The sequence below is a fragment of the Aegilops tauschii genome, chromosome 5, assembly GCF_002575655.3.
Source record: "Aegilops tauschii subsp. strangulata cultivar AL8/78 chromosome 5, Aet v6.0, whole genome shotgun sequence".
Lineage (NCBI taxonomy): Eukaryota > Viridiplantae > Streptophyta > Magnoliopsida > Poales > Poaceae > Aegilops > Aegilops tauschii.
In genome coordinates this window covers 58,428,603-58,452,642 of record NC_053039.3, presented here as the reverse complement: position 1 = coordinate 58,452,642, position 24,040 = coordinate 58,428,603, and the positions used below count along the sequence as shown (strand labels likewise).

At 46.2% G+C, this 24,040-nt stretch overlaps 2 protein-coding genes across 2 annotated transcripts; one reads left to right on the top strand and one right to left on the bottom strand.

Annotated features, from left to right (window-relative positions):
* Positions 1–497: 497 nt before the first annotated feature.
* Positions 498–5,319, top strand: LOC109742397 (uncharacterized). The gene is made up of 5 exons (XM_020301482.4): positions 498–1,750; positions 3,111–3,192; positions 3,697–4,225; positions 4,528–4,626; positions 5,128–5,319. The coding sequence occupies exons 1-2, from the start codon at positions 550–552 to the stop codon at positions 3,152–3,154; spliced, it is 1,245 nt and encodes a 414-aa protein (XP_020157071.2). The 5' UTR covers positions 498–549; the 3' UTR covers positions 3,155–3,192; positions 3,697–4,225; positions 4,528–4,626; positions 5,128–5,319.
* A 343-nt stretch (positions 5,320–5,662) lies between these two features.
* LOC109742398 (DEAD-box ATP-dependent RNA helicase 9) lies at positions 5,663–9,777 on the bottom strand. The gene is made up of 7 exons (XM_020301483.4): positions 9,229–9,777; positions 8,372–8,499; positions 7,857–8,265; positions 7,232–7,330; positions 6,903–7,127; positions 6,609–6,770; positions 5,663–6,528 (listed from the first exon to the last, which is right to left on the bottom strand). The coding sequence occupies exons 1-7, from the start codon at positions 9,631–9,633 to the stop codon at positions 6,151–6,153; spliced, it is 1,806 nt and encodes a 601-aa protein (XP_020157072.1). The 5' UTR covers positions 9,634–9,777; the 3' UTR covers positions 5,663–6,150.
* Positions 9,778–24,040: the final 14,263 nt, after the last annotated feature.

Below are 24,040 nucleotides of genomic sequence, written 5' to 3'. Positions count from 1 at the left end.
GCGGAGACAGGCCCCAGGCAGACCGGGCCGCTGCCTGGGGCGTGAGATGTATTTCCTTTGGATGCTATAGCACTACTGTAGCTACAGTGCTACAGTACCTCAAAGGTTACCTGGGGCGTTGATTTTTCCTGCCGCCGCTACTGGCCACCTTCCCAAGCAAATGAACGGTGCTGCATAGATTCTTAACTTCGAAAATTGACCACTAGCTTCTAACTGTGATATATTATGTGTATGACAACCATCCATAAAAAAACATGTGTATGATAAACAACATATTGCATTCCCTCCCACTACTCCCTCTGTCCCATAATATAAGAACATTTTTCAAACTAACACAGCTTGAAAAACGTTCTTATATTATGGGACGGAGGGAACAATAAATAACAAAATTTAGCAATCTGGCAACATTTTGAAATCAGTTTTTTCTTGAGGCAATTTTTAAATCAGTTTTTTTTTTGCCGTGTGTATTATTTACAGCGATCAGCGGCCGTTTAACAAATCGAGCATACGCCCAAGCTACAGCCCATTGCGAGCGGTTTGGCGGCGTCGATGTGGCAGCCCAATACCACAAGTGACTCGAGTAAAAAAAATCCAAACTTTCCCCCACTCCAGTCCCAAGTCCCACACGACATGAGTGAGACGACCCGCCGCCGCCGGGGCCGCCCTCTCCCTCCGCAGCCCTCCTCGCTCATCCGTGCCTCCGCCGTCTGCAGGCGGTGGCGGAGCATCACCACCGATCCTAGATTCCTCGGCCGCTTCCGCGCGCACCACCGCAAGCCGCCGCTCCTCGGCGCCTTCGAGTACATCCAGGGCGACCTCGTCTTCACCTCCTTGCTCGACCGTCCCGACCGCATCCCTCCCGGGCGCTTCGACCTGGGACGCTACAGCGACCACCGCGACTACGGCGTGCTCGGCTTCCGCCACGGACGCGTCCTCGTCTTAGACCATGTGCGCAAGGACCTCGTCGTGTGCGCCCCCGTCACCGGCGAGCAGCGCCGCGTGGCCGTTCCGCCCGAGTTCAAGACGGTCCACCTCAACGGGGCCGTGCTCTGCGCTGCCGGCGACCCTGGCCACGTGCACGGTGAATGCCACTCCAGCCCCTTCAAGGTGGCCTTGGTATCCTTGTGCAGACATGACTATAGGCCCCTCGCCAGTGTTTACTCCTCAGATACCGGGGCATGGAGCAATCTCGTCTCGACGGCGGCTCCATGTCAACTGTTTGATGCTGGTATGGATGGCTCACTCGTTGGTAAAGCACTTTACTGGTTGCTTACAACTATGGAGGCTGGCATTGTTGAGTTTGATTTGGAAGAGCAGAGTCTAGTTGTGATCAAGGGGCCACCCGTTACAGATGATTTCCCCGGTGGTGGTACCCATCGAATCATCCAGGCTGAGGATGGCGCTGTTGGCTTCGCCATGATGTCTTACCCACACTTCCAAACGTGGCAAAGGAACGTCGATGCTCATGGTGTTGCCACATGGGTGCCATGGAAGACCGTTGATTTGCGTAACATTTTCGGGCCCCGTCCTCAGATTGGGAGAACCAGAAGGATGGCGCGATTAACACGAGGCTGGGACTATGTCAAGGGGACGGGAGGTATAATGTGCTATGTTGAGGATACTGATGTAATTTTTATACATACGGACGTCAGTGTCTACATGATTCAACTTAATTCAATGCAATCCAAGAGTATTCCTGGAAAGCGTTTTAGAAGTGCCTACCATCCATTCATGAGTTTCTATACACCAGGTAATTGCTTGTCCTTAGTCCTAATATTGTATGAGCTGCCAAATTCAGTTATGTTTCATAAACTGTTGCTCAAACATCTTGATTGTATCTCTTAAGTCACAGACAACTTAACCCTAATCAGCAATTATCCCTTTGATAGATAGACAAACTTAATCTATAGCCATATTTTCCTTATGTTCTCATCAGCTGTCTTCATTCCTGGAAGGTCCAAATCAAATGTCAAATGGTTAAAATTGCAAAATCAAATGTCACTTAGTAACTTAATTGGGATGTTTTGAATATCAAAGCTAATTATACTCTTTTATCCGTTACTTTTTAAACTCGATAATAACAACTTCGGTTGAATCCATACCTTCTTAAATGATATTCCTGCCATTCCGATATCTTGGGCTTATTATGTTTTGCTAAGACAAGACTTTGACTTGGTCGCAAAAGAAACACTTTGACCAAGAATTACTCCTTTACCGCATGGTTTATATGATGTAATATTGCAATTCTCAGCACACGCTTTTGAAAACAAATCAAGTGGCACCAAGTTCATGTCATAAAAAGGCATATTAACAAAGTAATTCATCATCAAAGCCTCATCTTAATGAACCTAATACGCCTGCATATGAGAATATAGTACTTACTTTTTGCCACTTGTAGACCCTCTTGCAAGTGACTAGTAGTCCCTCTGTCCGCGTTTATTAGGCCTGCTAGCCGAAACTCTGGGACCATGTTGGGAAGGAAAACTAGAGTATGAGCTTGTTTGTTGCTAATTAATTAGCTTGCATTGCATAAAAAAATCTACTACCTCTGCAGGTAAGCCGAACGTGGTGTGCATGCCTTGCACCTTTCTATGCCCCCATCGCTAACTAATTCCGTTGCATGCAGCACTTCCCTAATTTCGTCGCAAAAAAAGTATTTCCTAATTAATTTCATTGCACGTGGCCTAGCAAACTTGGGCGTCGTTGGTTGGCCCGCTGACCCAATAAGCACGATGGATGGAGTATATTGGTAGCATACAAAATAAATTGCATTTCTTGGCTCTAATCATGCTCCAATTATTTAAAACTGCATACCTAAAGTCAAATTTGTTGCTAAAGTTTATTAGTTTGGTGTTCTAATTGTGTTGGTTGACAACTTGCCATGACTAGGGACGAGTTTACATGAGATAAATTCTGTACCATGTCTTGGTTTTTCTTATTGGCTAAGTGTACTGTTTCTAGATATTCCTTGTTAGTATAAAAATGAGCTATAAATCATCTATAAAATGTGAGTTACAAAAGTGAGTTCTTTCGCTCAAGTGGTGTTTCTAGCTATCCATCTGTCTTTTCCTTGGAACTGTTTTTAATTGGCTGACTTCTTGTGTCTCCAGGCACAGCCATTGCTGGTGGATATAATGAAGATGGGGATGGCTGACTGGTTTGATGTGTGGATGTGCTGAAAGGGTTCAACATGTAAGAAAATCTTCTTATAGCTTGTGAGATTTAGATTGTTTTTTTTCCTGCATAAAATATCTGGCTGCATCATGGGTAACATGCACTGACAAGCTATTGTCCATTTGGCTATAAGGAACACATGCACATAGAAGAACTAAAATGGATGATGATGCCAATCTAAAATGACTCCTTTTTGGATCGTACATGATATACAGAGTTGAATATGGAGTGTGGATGTTGAATTACATGTGTGTGTGCCTATGTGGGCATTCATACAAGTTCTCCTTGGCTTAGCCGTTTCAAATCGATATTCCGTTGGGCTATTTTCTTCTATAAACAGCAGCCATAGGCGGCTACTGCAAGTTGGGAGTGCAGAATCTGGATTGACGGTTTTGGTTTTTCCAGCTATACATTAGTAGTCCATTTTCTTTCCTTTTATTATATAAACATCAGTAAGTTGGAGGCTATATATTAGTAGTGCCTATCAGGTTACTAATGGATTGGTATTTTTGCTTTCTCCAGGTGAAGGAGCGGCTGCTGCAGTTCTCGCTGAGTTCATCGCATCACATCAATGTGTTCGACAAAATTTATAAAATATCTAAACAAACTTGCTGAATGGTGCTAGTCTACCAAAGTTTCGAATGTAACCGTGTTAATAGAGGGGATTTCAGCTTCCCCGGGTGATATGGTTGTGGTCATGTCAAATCTCTTTTTTTTTTGTTGACAAAATGTAGCGAGTGCTACTTTTCATTCATTAAGAGAACTGGCAGAGCCATACAGAGTGCATGGGAGATACTGGAACGGAGGGACTATAAACATATGGGCAAACGACCAGAGCAACGAAAGTGAAAGAAACAAGAAGAAACAAGAATGCAGAGAATACAGTTCAGGGAGGCTCATGGATGAAGAATGGGGCTATAGCTCCGATCTTGCCCTGATGCCAACATCTCAGTTCTTGCAGAATCTTGTCTGCGAGCTGAGTCGCACCGATGGCTTTGTTAATTGTTATCAAATACACAGAGAGTTCCTCTCCTTCCAAATCATCCACCAGGTGAGCATGTCTCTTAAGTCGGTAACAAGTTAAGCTTAATCAACAATCGTCCCTTTGATAGATGGACAAAATTAACTCATGGCTTTATTTTATTTTGTGTTATCACTAGTTGTCTTTATTCTTGGAAGATCCATATCAAATGTCAAACGAGTAAAAATGCAAAATCAAATGCCACTTAGTTGGCATGTGTGGAATCTCAAACTAGTTGTATTTTTTTTATCCGATACTTCTTTCTGTTTAACTGTTTTTTAATCTTGATTTTTTAGTCAATGATAACAACTTCCGTTTACCTTCTTAAATAGGCATAGCCATTGCTGGTGGATCTAATGGAGCTGAAAACGCTGCACAACACATTGGATGATTATCTATTTTGATGTGCTAATGCTGAAATGGGTCAACATGTAAGAATATCTTCTCGATATAGCTTAAGAGATATGGACCATTCAGTTTTTTCTCTATGGGAAATATCTGGCTGCCAACATGGATAACATGCACTCCCAAAATATTGTCAATTTGGCTATAGGGGTTCACACATGTGAATAACATACACGTCAACTAAAATGACGGTGATGCCAAAAATAAAATGACTCTCGTTAAACTGTAAATGATATCCAGATGTTGAATATCATGTGGATGTCGAAACTATGTGTGCCTATCTGGGCATTGCTAGAGTTCTCGTTGGTTTAGCTGTTTCAAAATCAATTAATTACTATTCCATTTTGTTGTTATAAACATCAGTCATAATGGCTGCTACAAGTTGAAAATGTAGAAATCTGGGTTGATGATTTCTAGAGCTATACATTAATAGTCCATTTTGTTATTATAAACATCAATAAGTTGGAGGCTATGCATTAGCAATGCCAATCAGGTTACTAATGGATTGACGTTTTTGCTTTCTCCAGGACAGGTGAAGTAACGGGCTGGTGCAGTTCTAGCTGTTTCTGTCGCATCGCATCAATATGTTTGGCAGAATTTAGAAGTTACCTACCCGAACTTACTGAATGTGTGCTAAGTTTCTAATGTACCAAGATGCTTTTGAAAAACCTAATTTTTGGTTGTATCTCCCCGAGTAATATGGAAGTTGTATTCCGTTGTATCTGTTTATGTTAGATGCTTGTTCTTTGCAGCCCTTCTCGTCAGCCAGTTGAGAGTTTTTGAGTGTATTTCTAACTCTTAACTATCATCAAACAAACTGAACATAATCCAACCATTGTAACAGATAGAAACTTAGGTGTTCGCAAACCCCACTGAAAAACAAGTAGACTAGTAGTAGTAAATTCTGTTCGGGCGGTGGAGCATTGTGTCTTTTGCTTGTCTTATTTATTTATTTATTTTGGCAAAACACCACCCTGAGCCACTCAACAAACTTATTCTTGGTTTTTAACTCAGAAGCAATGTATAGCAAAAAGTATGTAAAAGCCAACAGAGCAGAGATGGTTTACACGCCGCGAGCTGGCAGCTTAGCGATTAGCAATAACTAGTCATGGTATCTGATGCATAGATCTTAACATTTGCTTCTAGAGACTAAAGTTCTGGCCATTAGATAAGGTCCACAAAAGGCTTGACAATACAATACAAAAACTACTGCTAAAAAAACAGATATATTGTGATCCGCAGAAGACAAGACACACTGCATATATTTTACAAGGAACCCTGCTGCAGATAGCTTGCGGCAGGAAACGTAAAAAGAAGAAAGCCTCGTGATTATTTCCATCTGCCTTCAAAGTTGGCGGCTCCAGGCAATATAAGCGTATGTTGTCCACGCTAGAAATTCGACCTTGAAATACCCAACAAGAATCAGACCATGTTAATTTACCTCTTCTGACAGAGGGCTTTCCATATATAAGAACCATCAAGCTGAACCGGTTAACCCGGTTGCCTTCCGCTCCAACCAAAAATTTGCTGGGCTATGGGGGGTTGATCAATCAAGAGCTTTTGCCTCCAAAGCTGCCGAATCCACCCCAGCTAGAGCCAGAGCTACCAGAGCCGCCACCAAACCCACCAGACCGCCCTGAACCAGAATCCCCAAACCCACCACTTGAGCCAAATCCACCTCCACCACCACCTGATCGGCCAAACCCTGAATCGCCGAATCCACCACCACCACCTGATCGGCCAAACCCTGAATCGCCAAATCCGCCGCCGCCGCCTGAACGACCAAACCCACCACCTGAACGACCAAACCCAGAATCGCGGCCACCGAAACCGCCACCGCGTGAGCGCCCACCTCCGCCTCCACCTCCGAATGAATCATAACCACTAGCCATTGTCAAGTCAGAACCTTCAACGTTGATCTTTGGAAGCTGCGAAAAAGAGAACACTTTGAGCATAAATGCCATAAGAACAAACTCGAGCAGCGACTTAAAATGATGGAAAATCTCACCTCCTTAAACTTGCCTCCAACGTCATTCTCAATGCCCCTGACAGCTCTACTTTGGTTGTAGCTGTACATCACAATTGCAGTGCCCTTCTTCCCAGCACGGCCAGTACGGCCAGACCTGTGAACGAATATCTCTGAATTGTTTGGCAATTCATAGTGTATCACCTGAACAAGGAAACACAGCCAGTAAGGGGTTTGACAGCAGATGTTGCAATGAGATAATGTTGCCAGCTTTAAACAGATTAATAACACAGTTCTAAATGACAAAAGTAAAGGAAAGGACAGAAAAACACTAACCAGATCAACATTTGGAATATCCAAACCACGAGCAGCAACATCAGTGGCAATCAAAGTATTAAAGCGCCCTTCACGAAATCCTTGAAGTGTCCTCTCTCTTTGTTGTTGTGTAATATCTCCATGAAGAGCCTGACACTGGACACTTCGACCCATAGTGTATGACAACCGATCAGCATCCCTTTTTGTTTGCGTAAATACAATGCACTTGCCACCTTTAGCATGGTCCTGCAATGAACTCACACACACATTACGTCATAGAGTGCAGAAAGAAACTTAGATAGCACTTAAGAAAAAATATTCCATTGGTACTACAGAGAGAACATCCTTGCCTGAATCAATTGTCCAAGGACAGCAGGTTTTGCATGATTCTCTGTAGCAATAGACAACAGACTAATCCCTTCTGCTAGCTTCTGGTCATCTTCACCCACCTAGAAAAGAAATAGCATCATAAATCAAATCCAACTAGTAGCTATGTATTTTCTTAACTAAACAATGTGATTATAATGTCATGCAGGAGCAACAAAGAGCAAACTTAACCTGTAATTTTTTCCTAGTTCATAATTTTGCAGTTAGTAACTTAAAAATGATTTAACGATATACAGATCTTCAGGTAAAGACTAGGAGATCTTTGCAGGCACATCCACACATTATCAAAACCTGAAATAGACTATGCATGTTTTCAAAAAAATTAAGGTGTCTATGCATTTACACCGCCAGAATAATTTTCTTAATATGCATCTTCATACTAACACTAATGCTTATCTTACTAGCAACGAAACAACAAAAGTCCGAACCAACCAGCGAACATAACAAAATTGAAGTTACTTCTAGTGATAAGTTAAATGCAAGTCGAAATAGCAAATGCATGACAAATAAGGTCAGATATGTATACACAAATTTTGCAATGAAATCATAGTTGCAGTGTTCAGTAAAACATGGGTAAGCATCACTCACAAGATCGACTATGACAGGATCTTTGAGGTATTTCTGCATCAGCTTGCGTATCCAGGGTGGCATTGTTGCGGAGAACATCAAGGTTTGACGTTTTGCAGGCACATTTTGCAAAATTGTCTCAACAGCTTCATCAAAACCCACTGACAGCATCTGGTCTGCCTCATCGAGAACAACAAACTGGACATTTGACAAATTCAGAGCACGTCTATTTAGCAGATCAATTACCCGTCCAGGTGTCCCAACAACTACATCAACGCCCTGGCTAAGAACTCTCATTTGTTGCTGAATTGGAGTGCCTCCATATACACACAGTGTATCCAGCCGGGAAGAATCAACAAATTCTTTCTCAACTTGTTTTGCAAGTTCCCGTGTTGGTGCCAAACATATCGCCAGGGGATGTATTCCAGGTCTGTGGATCCAGAGATTCAATTGAGGTGACAATACAACACAAGATGGCACTAAAAGGGGTAGAGGGAAAATGAATAATGATTGATGCAAAAAATGTCCAAACTTACTTGTTAGCTGCGTTATGGCGAATAATTGCATCCATTATGGGGATTCCGAATGCCAAAGTTTTCCCTGTCCCCGTTTTGGCACGGCCAACCATATCCTTGCCTTGCATTGCTGGCTCAAGGACAGCTCTCTACACATCAGAGAAAGGAAGGGAATTTTAACATCCAAAACGCAAGGCATCCACTAATTGTGTGATCATGTAAGCAGTAAACAATCTACCCTACTGCCAGGAGAATATTGAAGATGACAACATAAAGGTAAGCAAAAAGAAAATAAAATTGGACCTATACAGGGATGATTTGATTGACCCAATCTAGAAGCAGAAGTAAAAAAACAGCTGAGCATGCATAACTATTGTCACAAGAGAAAGTGACACGCGAGCACACATAATAATACAGAGTGATAGTTGCAACAGCTAATGAACTGCTGAACAATATCACGCAACCTTAAATTTTTGTCTCTTATTACAAATTACAAATTAATTAAGGTTCTATAGACTAACTTATAGTGTATAAATTTCACTAGCAATAAAACATCTGTCCATTCGGAACGGAAAGATCACAGTTGCCTCGCATAGGTCAGTGAGGTAGTGGAAAACCACAGAAAACTATCATAGTGGGTAAGAAATGCTCCGCAATTCCACACATAGAGCTATGCTCAAAATTAATTAACTGAGCAGAAATTGCAACACTCCATCAAGAGGAGATGTCCTTGTTCCTAAAAATAATAATTAACTGTGCAGCAATCAATCAAGCAGTGTGTCCACAGAGCAAACAATCCACGGAAGATAAAGAGAGCAGTAATCACGTTCCAATCGAAGGGAGGGGGGAAAGGCTGCGTGCCTGCCTGCTCCCCTTACCTGGATGGGGAACAGCTTGGTGATGCCCTTGGCGGAGAGCTTGTCGACGATCTCGGACGAGATCCCGAGCTTTGCGATCTCCAGCCCCTCCTCCTTGGCGCCGGCGCCGGCGCCGGCCCCAGCCACGCCCCCCGCGGGCTTCCTCTTATCCTCGTAGTTCCACCCCTCGTCCGCCGCGAACTGAGCGTGCGCCCCAGCCCGCGCGGCCCCCGTCTCCCGGAACCCGAGCGGGGCCGGCTTGGAGTGGAACCACATCGCCGGCGGCGGGAGCGGCGACCGCAGCGGCAGGGCCGACGCCGACGCCCCGGCGGCGGAGGGGCCCGCCGGGTGCTGCAGCAGCGCGGCCAGGATGGCCGACGCGGCGCGCCTCCGGAGGGGATCCGCGCGGCGGATCATGGCGTACATCCTGGCTGGCCCTGGCTGCGGCGGCGGCTAGGGTTTATGGCGGCGGCGGGGTTTAGGGTTCTGAGGAGGGGTGGGAGGGGACGAGGAGTGGAGAGGGGGAGAGAGGGAATGGGGTTAATAGGCGGCCACGAGAGATATTTCTGCGGCTCCGGCGCGCGCGTACGGGATGGAAATATCTCCTGCTCCCACGGACACCGACAGGTGGGGTCAGGAGGTCACCAACCAAGTGGGGCCCATTTGTCTGTGAAAGAATGCAGGTTGCCAGGGGTTGTTACGGGTGCCTCTAGCAGTAGCTGGGGTGAGTGAAGAGGTTGCGCGGGAGTGCGGAGGGGAGGTCAGACGTAGGGAATGACTCGTGGAGCCCGAGTTCCGTGAGCCCGGGTGTCAGTGGGCGAAGGGTAGGAAAAGGTTTATGACGACGCATTGCTTGGAGGAAAAGCTATGACGGTTTTGGAGGCCCTGGGCTTTATTGCTCGACTGGGTTGTTTCCCATGGGCTGTTGAATGTCGTGGCGATTTCTTTTGAATGGGCCGGTTGTCAGGTGCTCAAAATTATTTTAGTTTGTAGTTTGATTTTTTTAGGAGAAAACATGCTCAAATTTATATAGCGTTTGTAGGTGTTGTGATCAAGAATTAGCTGCTTAGCTTCAGCTGTCACGAGCATAGAAATGCAGAGATAGTTCCTGAGCTTCACAATATCGTGAGGCCGCAAGCGCCCTCCTTGGTCTTTCTGTATGAAACAACAAAGATGGAAGGGAGGAAAGCTAAGGCCAACTACAATGCACGGACCCATTTTGTCTGGCTGTGTCCATTTGGGTTTGCACGAACAAAAAACACGGACCAACGCAGCAACCCATTTCATTTGTATGTCTGTTTTGTGCCCGTTTCGACCCATTTTCACTCCAAATTTGGGATAGATTTGCGTCGAGGGGACACATACTTCAAAAGTGTTCACGGTTTTTGAAAAGAAAGTTCACAAACTTAAAAAGTTCATGAATTTGAAAAGAAGTTCATCGATATTGAAAAAAGTTCATCAAAAATTTTAAAAGAAGTTCATTACATTGGAAAAAGTTCACGGATTTTGGGGAAAAATCACAAAAATGAAAAAAAATCGTTAATTTTGAAAGAAAGTTCATCGATTGTGAAAAAAATCATCGATTTAAAAAATGTTCACAAAAGCAGAAAAATATTATTATTTTCTTAAAGTTCATCAAATTTTAAAATAAGTTCATGCAATTAAAAATAAGCTCGTATAAGAATTACGTACTTGCTTGCAACTCAGCCGGCCCATTAAGCCATGTCCCACCTATCATGTTTAATATAAGTGACATAAAAATACCGAGAAACAAAAGAGTACATGTAGACTCAAACTCAAGAGCTCCCACTTGAAGTCAAGCACTGATAGGCACTCCACTGCCACTTGAGGTATAATCAAGCTCGAAATATGTAAGAAAACACAAAAGAATTAATATAAATGAAATATTTTGTGAAAAAAATCAAAAAATATTTAAAAATGTGAATTTTTTTGAAATTCCCAATAGTTTTGAATATATGAACGAAATTTTAGCAAACATTTTTCTGAAATTTGAAAAAAAAATCAAAACATGAACAATTTCTGAACACCTTTCGAAACATGTTGTGATTTTAATTTTTTGGTTTTTGTTTGTCTCGTTTTTCTTCTATTTTTCACTTTTCTCTCTTTTTCATTTTCTTTTATTTATTAAATTTGTGAACTATTTTTAAATCATCAACCCTGTTCTTAAATCCATGAACTTTTTAGATTCATGAATATTTTCTTAGATTTGTGAACTTTGTTTCTAAATCGGTGAACTTTTCTTCAATCCATGTACTCTTTCAACTTTTACGATCATTTGTCAAAGCCCGCGATATTTTTTTTCAAATCTGTGAACATTTGGTTTCAAAATTGATGAACTTCTTTTGAATCCGCAAACACTTGGGTCGGCCCAACAGGCACCCGGCGGGAGCGATGTCGTCGCCTAGTTGAACCAAGGCCTGGACATCGTTAATTCATTTTTCTTCTTTTTAAACTTTATTATTCTTTTTGAAACTTGTTAAAAATTTGAAATATTTTTGGAATAACATAGGCATTCAAATTAGAGGAAACTACATGCTCTCGGATACACCCTCTCGCCTAGTCTAGCACACTCACAAAACTGGTATTTTTTTGGACTATGGATAAATGACCCCACGCAGCAGCGTGATATGAGGCATCGATGCCAGGTTTGAACGACTTCTGACGTTGTTTGCATGTTGCGACACGTCCGGCCATTTATTGATCCTTTTTCACCGAGAAAACTACAGAAAATGCAAAACTTGTCAAAATCCAAACAATTTGGCATGATACCTTGAATTCGTCTTAGAAGTGGGTGGAAATTTTTTGGGGCCATTTGATGGATGTTGAAAAATAATGTAGTTTCAAGCAGTCCCTTCTGGCCCTATCCAAACACCCTCCATTGTGTATGGTCTATTTTTTTACATCTTTCAAATGACCTCAAATTTGCAAAAAGGTGGGCATGACCATGGTAGGCATCCATGCCTGATTTGAACGACTTTCGACACCGTATGCAAGTTGCCACACGTCCAGCCATTTATCGACCTTTCTGACCGAGAAAACCACATAAAATGCCAAATTTGTCGAAAACAAAAACAACTTGGCATGATGCCTTGAATTAGTCGTACAAGGCCATAACAAATTGAGGTCATTTTAAGGATGTCAAGAAATAGCGTGCTCTCAGACAGAGCCTTCTGACCTACCCAACTTTATATGCATTTCCTAGACCCCCCCAATGCAACCAAATTTGGCTCCCACTGGTGCGCGTTGGTCCTAAACAAACGGTTTAAAACCCCTTTCCGCGACGGCATTTGGAACCGTCGCCAAGTGAGTGTGGGCGATAGGGGGTCCTTCCCAGACGACCCAGAAACCGTCGGGGATAGGGCCCCTACAGTATTCCTACTCGTTTCTGCTCGCATCGCCATCGCAGTTGGTATTCTGTGGTGCTACGTTTACGATGCGCGGCCCATCACAAACAGTTCACTATTATAGAACGTGTATGATGTGCGGCCCATCACAAACGGTTCACCGTTAAGAAGATTCACTACTGGAATCAGCTAATTTGCCATCTGCCAGCTCTTTGCCGTCTGCTAGCTGACGGCAAAGAAGCTCTTTGCCATCAGCTACCCAAAAGCAGACGGCAAAGAAAGGGCAGACGGCAAAGAAGCTCTTTGCCATCTGCCAGCTCTTTGCCGTCTGCCAGCGGACGGCAAAGAATCTTTGCCGTCCGCTGGCGGACGGCAAAGAGTGAGGTGGCCCCCACCCCCCGCCCGTTTGGGAAAAACTTAACGGGCCACCTCTTTGCCGTCCGCTAGCAGACGACAAAGAGGCAAAAAAGCGGACGGCAAAGAGAGGCGGACGGCAAAGAGGGCACTACCTAACGGCCCGTACCCCCCCGCCCGTTACTCACTTTCTCCTCGCCGGCCGTTCTCTCCTCCCACCCCGCCCCCGCCGCCGCCGCCCTCCGCGCGCCGCCGCCCCGTCGCCCCACCGCCCCGGCTCCCCGCCGCCGCACCGCCCCGTCGCCCCCCCGCCCCGGCCCCCCGCCGCCCCGGCCCCCCTCGCGCCCTGGCCCCCCGCCGCCCCGCGCCCCATCGCCGCCCCAGGCCGCCTCCTCCACCGCCCCGCCCCGGCCCCCCGCCGCCCCGACCCCCCTCGCGCCCCGGCCCCCCGCCGCCCCAGGCCGCCTCCTCCACCGCCCCACCCCCCTCCTCCACCGGCCTCCTCCACCGACCCTGCGCCCCAGGTGAGCCCCCCTTTTTTTTGTTTTTTTATGTTTTGTTCTGTTTTTTTTTCTTTTTAGTTTTAGTTTTAGTTTAGATTTAGTTTTAGTTTTAGTTTTAGGTTTAGTTTTAGTTTAGTTTTAGTTTTAGGTTTAGTTTAGTTTGAGGAAAGAAGAAGAAGAAGAGAAAAAGAGGAGAGGAGGAGAAGAAGAAGAGGAAAAAGGAAAGGAAGAAGAAGAAGAGGAGGAGGAGAAGAAAAAAGAAGAAGAGGAAGAAGAAGAAGAAAAAAGAGGAGACGAGGAGAAGAAGAAGAGGAAAAAGGAAAGGAAGAAGAAGAAGAGGAGGAGGAGAAGAAAAAAGAAGAAGAGGAAGAAGAAGAAGAAGAAAAAAGAGGAGAGGAGGAGAAGAAGAAGAGGAAAAAGGAAAGGAAGAAGAAGAAGAGGAGGAGGAGAAGAAAAAAGAAGAAGAGGAAGAATAGGAAGAAGAAGAAAAGGAAAAAAGAAGAAAAAACCCCGACCCGACACGGCACCCCGACCCCGACCCGGCACCCCGACACGGCACCCCGACCCCTAGACCCCGACCCGGCACCCCGACACGACACCCCGACCCCTAGACCCCGACCCCGACACCCCGACCCCGACACCCCGACCCCGAGCCTGACCCGACACCCCAACCCCGACACCGACACGGCACCCCCGGCACCCCGACCCCGACCCCGACACCCCGACCCCGAGCCTGACCCGACACCCCGACCTCGACACCGACACCGACACGGCACCCCGACCCCGACCCGGCACCCCGACCCGACACCCCGACCCCGAGACCCCGACCCCGACACCGACACGACACCCCGACACCGACACCCTGACACCACACCCACCCTTACCCCGACACTGACACGGCACCCCGACCCCGACCCGACACCCCGACCCGACACCCCGACCCGGTACCCCGACCCGACACCCCGACCCCGACACCCCGACCCCGAGCCTGACCCGACACCCCGACCCCGACACCGACACGGCACCCCGACCCCGACCCGGCACCCCGACCCGACACCCCGACCCCGAGCCTGACCCGACACCCCGACCCCGACCCCGACCCGGCACCCCGACCCCGAGACCCCGACCCCGACCCCGACACCCCGACCCCGAGCCTGACCGACACCCCAACACCGACACGGCACCCCGACCCCGACCCGGCACCCCGACCCGACACCCCGACCCCAAGACCCCGACCCCGACCCCGACACGGCACCTCGAGACCGACACGACACCCCGACCCCCGACACCTCCCGAAAAGGTGTTCTTTGGCCTTCCAGAAGCCGACGGGGTCATATATTTGTGAATTATTAGTTAGGTCATATATCTTTCGATTTTGTTATGAAAAACATCATATATAATTGTGTTGATCGGGTAGTTTTAAATGTGCAGTTGTTTCATCGCTGCGAGGTTTGGTGTTCGACGACCTCGCCGTGCGTTTGACGAGCTCTGCCCCTTCGTTCGTGGGTGAGCACAAATGACATGTCCTCCTCCCCCATTAATTATTTGATCTATTCCGATGAAACTTGATAGCTAGCTACATATGTGTCTTGAATCATCAGTATGCGTAACCAATATGTGTCTCCCGTTCGAAAGCGTCATAGTTATAAATATGCATGCATCTGCATATTTATAACCTTGATTCTTTCGAATTGTCCAACGCTATCCATGGACAGCCCGAGTATGTTTAGATTGGGTTCGTTTTCCCATATGCTTTGCTCCGGATCCGACGCATAAATTTCGTCAGTGCCTCCCCTGTTGTTCTCCGGGTACACATCCTCTCTGTTTATTGCAGAGACGTGTATCAGGAGAACAGCGGGGAGGTGCTGCCGAAATTTTGCGTAGGATCCGGAGCATAGCATGGGAAAATGAACCCAATCTAAACATACTCGGGTGGGATTAGGACCTATCATTACCTATTAGAGTGTAGGTTGCATGGACGTAATAAAATTGACAAAGTAGATCAACTGATGAATATATACATGGTGAATTATATATATATATTTGTTGTGTGTCTAGTAGCTCTGAAAGTCAAGATGAGTGATCGTGCGTGGATGTACACCGGTCACACTGGTCAGAACAAATGGAGCACTGAATGGTTCACAAAAACCAAGGGGTTTGTGCGAGCCGCATTTGCAAATGGCCAGAGGAAAACCTGGTGCCCCTGTTTACGGTGCGGCAATTGGGAAAAGAGGACAGAGGCTGAAATGGGCAAACACCTGCAGAAGAGTGGTTTTACGCCCGATTATACGGTGTGGACATTTCATGGTGAGTCTGCCCAACGTGACCGAGTTGAGGTGGATCGTCGTCGCACCGATGAGCATGGTACCGGGATGGAAAACATGGTGCAAGACTTTGATGATGCTCGGGATTCGGACGAGGAGATGGAGGAATCTGCAAAGGCCTTCAATGAAATGTTGGAGTCTTCAAAACGTCCGCTCCATGAGCACACTGAGCTTTGTCAGTTGGATGCCATCTCACAAGTAATGGCTCTGAAGGCTCAGTTCAACTTGGGCAGAGAATGCTACGATGCAATGATGACAGTATTTGGACGCTTTCTACCCAAAGGCCATGTAATGCCTGCAAACCTGTACCAGTCGGACAAAATCCTCCGTGCACTGAAGATGCCCTATGATAAGATACATGCCTGTGAGAAAGGATGTGTCTTGTTTAGGCTTGACTATGCGGACTTGAACTATTGTCCCATTTGCAAGTCTTCCAGGTATGTTGTGGTAGACAACGGTATGGGTGAGAAGACACAGACCAAAATCCCCGTTAGTGTTCTTCGGTATATGCCAATCGTACCAAGACTTCAATGTCTTTTCATGGTCGAAGAGACGGCCAGACAGATGACATGGCACAAAACGGGCAAAAGAACCGAACTAGATGCAAATGGGAATCTGATGATTGTACACACATCGGATGGTGTTGCGTGGAAAAAGTTTGATGAATTACATGGTGACAAAGCGGCAGATCCGAGGCATCCTCGAGTCGGCATCAGCACGGATGGGTTCAGTGTGTTTGGTATGACGGCAGCCCAATACAGTTGTTGGCCCGTATTTGTCTTTCCACTCAATCTCCTCCCCCGGACAGATTATGCAAAGAAAGAACATTTTCCTGACGTTGATAATTCCAGGGCCCAACTATCCGGGGAAAAATATGAATGTGTACATGCAACCGCTTAAGGACGAATTGCAAGAAGCCTGGGATAATGGGTTCAAGACATACGATGCCTATAGCAAACGGAACTTCATAATGCATGTCTGGTACATGTACTCGACGCATGACTTGCCGGCGTATGCGCTATTCGTTGGCTGGTGTGTGCATGGAAGGTTACCGTGCCCCACATGCAAGGGAGCTCTTGAGTTTCGTTGGCTTCAGGCCGGTCGCAAGTTTTCTTGCTTCGACATGCATAGATAGTTCCTGAATCCTCGCCATAAGTTCAGGAAAGACAAGAAGAACTTCATCAGAGGTAGAGTTGTCAAAAACTCTGCACCACCTGCATTGACAGGCCAACAGACCCTGGATCAGTTAAACGCTCTCGAGCCAGATCCAGAGCGTCCAGGGTACTTCAAGGGGTATAATTCTAAGCACGCCTGGACTCACAAAACATGCTTATGGGATCTGCTTTACTTCAAAGACCTGCTTTACCCACACAACATCGACGTGATGCACACTGAGAAGAATATCGCCGAGGCACTTTTTGGTACATTGTTTGGCATAGATGGGAAGTCAAAGGATAATACTAAGGCTAGAGTCGATCTGGAGGCGCTATGTGATAGGCCGTTACAAAACATGAAAGAACCGAAAGGAAAGCAGAACTGGACGAAGCCAAAGGCATGGTTCAATCTTGGAAGGCCAACTATGAGGGAAATTATCTTGTGGGTGAAAATGCAGTTGATGTTCCCCGATGGGTATGCAGCGAATCAACAGAGGGGAGCCAGTCTTGATAAATTGAAGATATTTGGTCTCAAGAGTCATGATTGGCACATATGGATTGAGCGGGTAATGCCGGTGATGTTGCATGGCTTCATCCCTGAGGATGAATGGCTAGTACTGGCAGAACTCAGCTATTTCTTCCGTGTTCTTTGTGCGAAAGAACTATCGCCTGGCGTGCTAGAAGAAATGGAAGAGTTGGCGCCGGAGTTGATCTGCAAGTTAGAGAAGATCTTTCCACCGGGCTTCTTTAATCCAATGCAACATTTGATTTTGCATCTCCCGACCGAGGCAAGATTGGGGGGGCCCGTGCAAAATCGTTGGTGCTACCCAACTGAGAGGATGCAGAAGACGCTTCGACAAAAATGTAAAAATAAACGTAGAATTGAAGCATCGATGGCTGAGGCATTCATCACTGAGGAGGCGGCAAACTTCGTGACAGCACACTACGAAGCCAAAAATCGTCATTTGCATAATCCGAAGCCTCGGTACAATGCTGACGACCCTAAAAAGGGTGGATCCAACCTCAGCCTATTTAAAGGGAATCTCGCACCAGCCAGTGTTTCAAATCCAGTATCTTTGGATAACGAACAATGGCGGACCATTTCGTTGTATATCTTCAACAACCTGATAGAAGTGCGGCCGTACATCGAGTAAGTTCTCGGTACATAGTTTCGCAACTTCTATTTCCTTTGAACTGCTCTTATTCCTGGATATTTCATACAGTCGATACGTCGCCTTATTCTCGTATGGAGCGGTGATCCAAAAGGATTCTGTCGAAGAGTATGAGCTTCTCGCAAAGCAAGGAGGCGGCTATCCCGGTTTCATCTCTTAGTTCAAACAAACGGTAATTTCTATTAGACTTGTAGGCTAATTTGTAGGCGGCTATCCCGGTTTCATTCGCTAATTTGTGCGTAATGCAACAATCCTCTCATATTAAACTTGTAGGCTAATTCAGAGTCTATGGACGCCGAATTGAGACAAGTCGCTAATGGTTTTGACTATAAGGTCCGTTCATTTGACAAATACGACATCAACGGGTATCGCTTTCGTACCTATGGCAAAGAGCTATCTATGGCCGACCGAAAGTCTACAAATTGTTGTGTATCTGCTATCGGCGAAGGAGGTACCGAGTATTATGGGAGAGTTGAAGCAATTTATGAACTTCTATTCTATGGTGAAGACCCACCGAATGTCGTAGTCTTCAAATGTTATTGGTTTCAGCCGAAGGAGACTAGAAGGACTCATGAACATATAGGGCTAGTTGAAATCAACCAAAGCACCCATTTAGATGTTCCTGATGTCTATATTACGGCTCAACAGGGGACCCAAGTATTCTATCTACCGTGGGCCTGCCAAACTAATCCAAATCTGAAAGGTTGGGATGTCGTTTATGAAGTGCCGCCACGTGCTAGACTATCTCCCCCAAAGGAAGAGGATTATGAACCTCACATTAACCCAGACACATATGAAGGAGAATTCTTCCAAGAGACACGTCTTTCCAAAAAGCGTTTCAAGAACCGCTATACTTCACCCCAAAACATTGAAGTAGACAGCGACAGTGAATCCGACATCACCCCAGAGGAGGAACAAGAAGAGCCGGAACAAGAAGAGGTTACTGCTGCGGATGACCTGTCATTGCTTGACCGATTACGTCAAGGTGGCCTTCCACATGTTGATGCCACTGAACCCTATGAGCCCGTCATTGATTATAGTGATGATGATGATTATGCATTTATTGATGATACTGATCGAGATTATTAGTAGTGTCAGGTATTAATTTTTTTAATGTTGTACTTGATGATGATACACTTAAGTGATACACATATTATTATTCATGTCGGTCTTTTTTTTATGTTGTACTAATTTCGTTTACTGTTTGTCATGGCAGGTGTTGAAAGATGGTGGGCGCTGGTCGGGAGCGCGCAAGGCCCCTTCTTCGTCGGCGCGTGGTCTGAGGTCTTCGATTCCAGACGCACCTCTCCGCCGAGCGTTGCTGGACAGTATGTCCAAACCGCCGGGCCCTTCTTCGTCGACCGCGGTGCCCAGCAGGGGACGAGGTAGGAAGAGAGGAGGTGGGGCACGTGGTCGCGGGAGAGGAGGTAGGGTGACTGCTACGACGCCTTCCTCGCTGCCACCCCCAGCTGTTTCACCCGAGCACGTGACTGCTAGGGTGGACTCGTCCGAGGAGGAGGCTACATGGACTTCGGTACACGAGCCTCCGGTCCACGGGTCTTGGGCCCACGAGCCTCGGGTCGACTGGCCTTCGGCCCATGAGAGTTCGGCCCACGAGACCCCGGAGGAGCACACGTCCGGATGGGGTACCTGGCCGGATCAGCCCGAGGAGCCGAGTGGCCATGCTGATGATGGCGGGGAGCCGACTGATCTTGAGGAGGAGGGTGGCACCGTCTACCAGCGTGGTGCTACACGGCTCCCGTCCGTGCCGGCGACCCGCGAGCAGAGGTGGTTGATTTTCCCTGATGGGGAGAGGTACGTAAGTGCATTTAATATTTTTGTACCTTCTGCATTCACGTTTCTTCAAATAACTAATGCGTTGGCCTTGTCATGCTGCAGGGGTTGGGACCACCATCATAGTGTCCGCCGGCCCAACTCCGTCCTTGGAGTTCTTTGCCGGCAAAACTTCCCAGGGTTTGTCACGTTGCCTGGTGAGGGTCGGCTTCCAGAGCTTGGGTTGAGCTGGGAGCACTACGTGGCTGCCCCGGCCCCGCCGGATGTCATTATCGACGGTGTCGTGTGCGACACGAGGGCAGACATGGTGATCAGGACGTTCTGGGTAATTTCTCCTTTACACATTTCAAAATCTTCAACTAGCTAGTTATTAATTGTACTAATCAATATTGTCTCATTTGATTGCAGACATTCTACAGGTGTGAGGAGGGATACGAGGAGGACGCGGCAAATGTTATCCAGAACGTCTGCAAGCGCCTACTCCAGAACTTACGGCACGAGGCTCGGGTGCAGGCTGTTCGAGACTACTACGCCTTGCGTGGTATCAAGAAGACCAAGCCGGCGTGCCGCGATAAGTTCCTGAGTAAGGAGCAGTACATGAAGGTAATTCTTAAGGCCTTCTACTTAAGTTCCTTCATTTAGTAATTCTTAGCCGTAGCGCTCAAGTTTCTATTTGCTAACTTAGGCGCCTCCGAGATGGTGTGCGGATCGGATGGATTGTTGGGAGGTGTTGGTCGATGAGTGGTGCTCAAAAGAATGGCTAGCCCTCCACAACGAGGCCAAGGACAAACGTGCCCAAATGGAAGGTGTGCCACACCATCAAGGCAGCTCCAACTTATATCAGTTCGGGCGCAACTGGGTATGTGGTTTGCTTCATGATTCATGCAATTCATTCATCATGCTAGCTTGAGCCCTTTAATTACTAATTTTCATTGTTTCTCTCTTTCAGGCACGCTACAATAAGGCGGATAAGGTGCCAGAGGTGTACGACCTGTATGCCATGGCCCACACTGCCTCTTTCAAGAAAGTCAAGGCTTTCTCTCAGTCTGACCTCGATGATGCAAACAACTTCACCAACATCTCCTCCCACAACAAGCTCGTGAGATATAGAGATGAGGGGAAGGCGAGGAAAGGGGAGGACTTTAACCCGAGCCAGGGTCCCATTGATCCAGAGCTGGTGATGATATCTGGTGGCGGGAGGTCCCATGGCTCCATAGCCATTGGAGATGGACTTATCCGTTGTCCTAGCACTCTCCCGGAGATCAAGGCGCGCCAGTCGAGCTCCGCTCCTGAGATAAGGCCTCGTGAACGGCCAGTGCAACTCGCCATCAAGGTTAGTGATACGTACTCAGTTATCTTTCTCCATTACATTGTGTGCGCTTCCATCAATGATTACAAATGGTCATGTGAGTGGTGTTGCAGGCTGCTATACAAACTGAGAGAGATAGAACGGAGAAACTTCTGGCAGAGGCGGCGGAGAGGCAGCGGGAGATGGAGGAGAGGACGAGAAAGATGATGGAGGAGGAGAGGGCACGGAATGACATGCAGGCAAGGGCCATGTACGAGCTCCTTGTGGTAAGTTTCTTCTGCAGATTACTTGCTAGTCTTAACATTTGAGTCTCATTACTAACTAGTATGACTCTGTTGTGAAAACCAAATGTGCAGTCTGTGTGCGAGAAGTCCGGTCAGCCCGCTCCGCCGATGCCAGTGATTGCTCCTGGGAGCACGGTGAGTTTAATTTGAATGGACATTACTTGCTAGTCTTAACATTTGAGTGTCATAATGCTAACGAGACATTGGAAATGATCTTTGGTGCAGCTTAACTCCAGAAACGCATCGCACGATCCTTCTCCAGGTAGCGGCACTAGCCACCCCGCTCCTACACCTCCCTGATCACGGTAAGTTTCTCTAGTGTTTTGCTTAACAAATGCATAAAGACCTAGACTTAGCTTTATTTCCTCCAATATGCTTACCATAATGACCTAGAGTTAGCTTCTTTTCCTCCAAAATGACCCATTTTACCTAGGTTAGCTTATAAATGATGCAGTTCATCCAAGTTAGCTCAAAAATGACCCATTTTACCTAGATTAGCTCCTAAATGATCCATTTTACCTACGTTAGCTTTACAATGGCCCATTTCACCTAGGTTAACTCCAAAATGACCCATCTTACCTAGGTTATCTCATAAATGATCCATTTCAACTAATTTAGCTCATAAATGATCCATTTGACCTAAGTGAGCTAAAAAAGATCCATTTCACCTAAATTAGCTCTTAAATGATCCATTTCACCTAAGTTAGCTCCAAAAGATCCATTTCAACTAAATTAGCTCATAAATGATCCATTTCAACAAAGTTAGCTCAAAAAGATCCATTTCAACTAAATTAGCTCAAAAATGATCCATTTCAACAAAGTTAGCTCAAAAACGATCCATTTCAACTAAGTTAGCTCATAAATGATCCATTTGACCTAAGTGAGCTAAAAAATGATCCATTTCACCTTAGTTACCTCAAAACCGATCCATTTGACCTTAGTTAGCGCATAAACGACCCATTTCAACTTAGTTAGCTCATATATGATCCATTTCACATAAGTTAGCCCATAAATGACATACTCTTCTTGTTCTAGTCTTCTTCTTGTTCTAGTCACCTATTTCTAACTTTCTTATTTTTCATTTTGCAGATTTCATTCACTTGACGAAAGCTTGCATAGATGGAGTGCTCCTTATCCCTTTCTCTGTTTCTTTTGTATCGTTGAACTATGCATGTATCTTGGTAGTTGGATGAACTATGCTATGTATGATGGAACTTGCTAGTTGGATGGAACATATGTGATGGAACTATGTATGATGGAACTCTGCATGTTGGATGGATATCTTATATGTTTGCACTTTGCTGTGAAAATTGTTGTCATATATATCATATATATATCTTATATGTTTGCTGTGAAATATATCTATATATGTCATATATATTTGTGATGAAAATTGTTGGATTTAATAAAAAACAGAAAAAGAGCCAATATGCAGGCTCTTTGCCGTCCGCCACCGACGGCAACGGGCTCTTTGCCGTCAGCCGCAGACGGCAAAGAAGCCACGTGGCAGCCAACTGTGCTTCCTGGGAGCTGACCCATTTGGTCAGTTTGCCTACAGTGGCAGACGGCAAAGACTTTGCCATCAGTGGCAGACGGCAAAGAACCTGCACTTTGCCATCAGTGGCAGACGGCAAAGAACCTGCCATCTAGTGACGTGTAGATGACATCATACGGCGGACGGCAAAGACACTAGAAATTTTGCCGTCAGCGGCGCCTGCAGTTAGCCACTTAACGGACTGACAGCGCAATTATTGCCGTCCGCTCTCTTTGCCGTCCGCGGCAGACGGCAAAGGGCCTTTGCCGTCAACCGCCAGGAAGCAGACGGCAAAGCAGCTGTTTACCGTAGCCTACTTTGCCAGAGCCTTTTGCCGTCCGCGGCTGACGGCAAAGGGCCTTTGCCGTCCGCCGTTCGTGCCTTTGCCGTCCGCCATGGAAGACGGCAAAATAGCTGTTTCCTGTAGTGATTAGCTAATCGTCGTACGAGTGTCGGACAGGATTACGAAACGTCGGACCATCGTAACATCGTCGTACACGACAACTATCGCACACGCTATTCTGTGGTGCAACGTTTACGATGCATACTTATCAGAAACAGTTCATGGTTGCGAATCGTGTACGATAAGGCAACTAACACAAACGTTTAGTTTGCCCGCACCGTTTGTGATATTGTCTGACATCGCACACGCTTTGCAAACAGCAACTGTGTGCATGCTTGCACAAGTTTCCTCTCCGTGAACCGTCTCGGATTCTGGTGCATATCGCAAACGTATGTGTTTTACCAACCATGTGTGCCATAACAACCTGTAGAGCGTAATTTCACCGTAATTTAATTGCTGCTTTTCCAAATTGTAGCGGATTTGGATTTGAATCTGAATGTATGTTACAGCTTTATTCATACCCATCAGGTTCAAACAACCAATGCATTATTCGATTCATAGGTACATATGTTCAAGAATTACATAAGAACCAAATAAAGAATGATGAACTACAGTTGTATACTTGTACTATTAAAGACGGTAAAGAAAGAGGCGAAATATATTCTGGTTGCTGAACAAGGTGAAGCGGAATGCCCAT

Excerpts from the sequence above, each read along its gene's own strand:
- LOC109742398 (XM_020301483.4), bottom strand. The coding sequence starts at position 9,633 with ATGTACGCCATGATCCGCCGCGCGGATCCCCTCCGGAGGCGCGCCGCG. Across the intron at positions 8,500-9,228 it reads CCAAGCTGTTCCCCATCCAG|AGAGCTGTCCTTGAGCCAGC; the intron begins GTAAGGGGAGCA and ends TCTGATGTGTAG. Across the intron at positions 6,771-6,902 it reads ATATTCCAAATGTTGATCTG|GTGATACACTATGAATTGCC; the intron begins GTTAGTGTTTTT and ends TTCCTTGTTCAG.
- LOC109742397 (XM_020301482.4), top strand. The coding sequence starts at position 550 with ATGTGGCAGCCCAATACCACAAGTGACTCGAGTAAAAAAAATCCAAAC. Across the intron at positions 1,751-3,110 it reads CATGAGTTTCTATACACCAG|GCACAGCCATTGCTGGTGGA; the intron begins GTAATTGCTTGT and ends TTGTGTCTCCAG.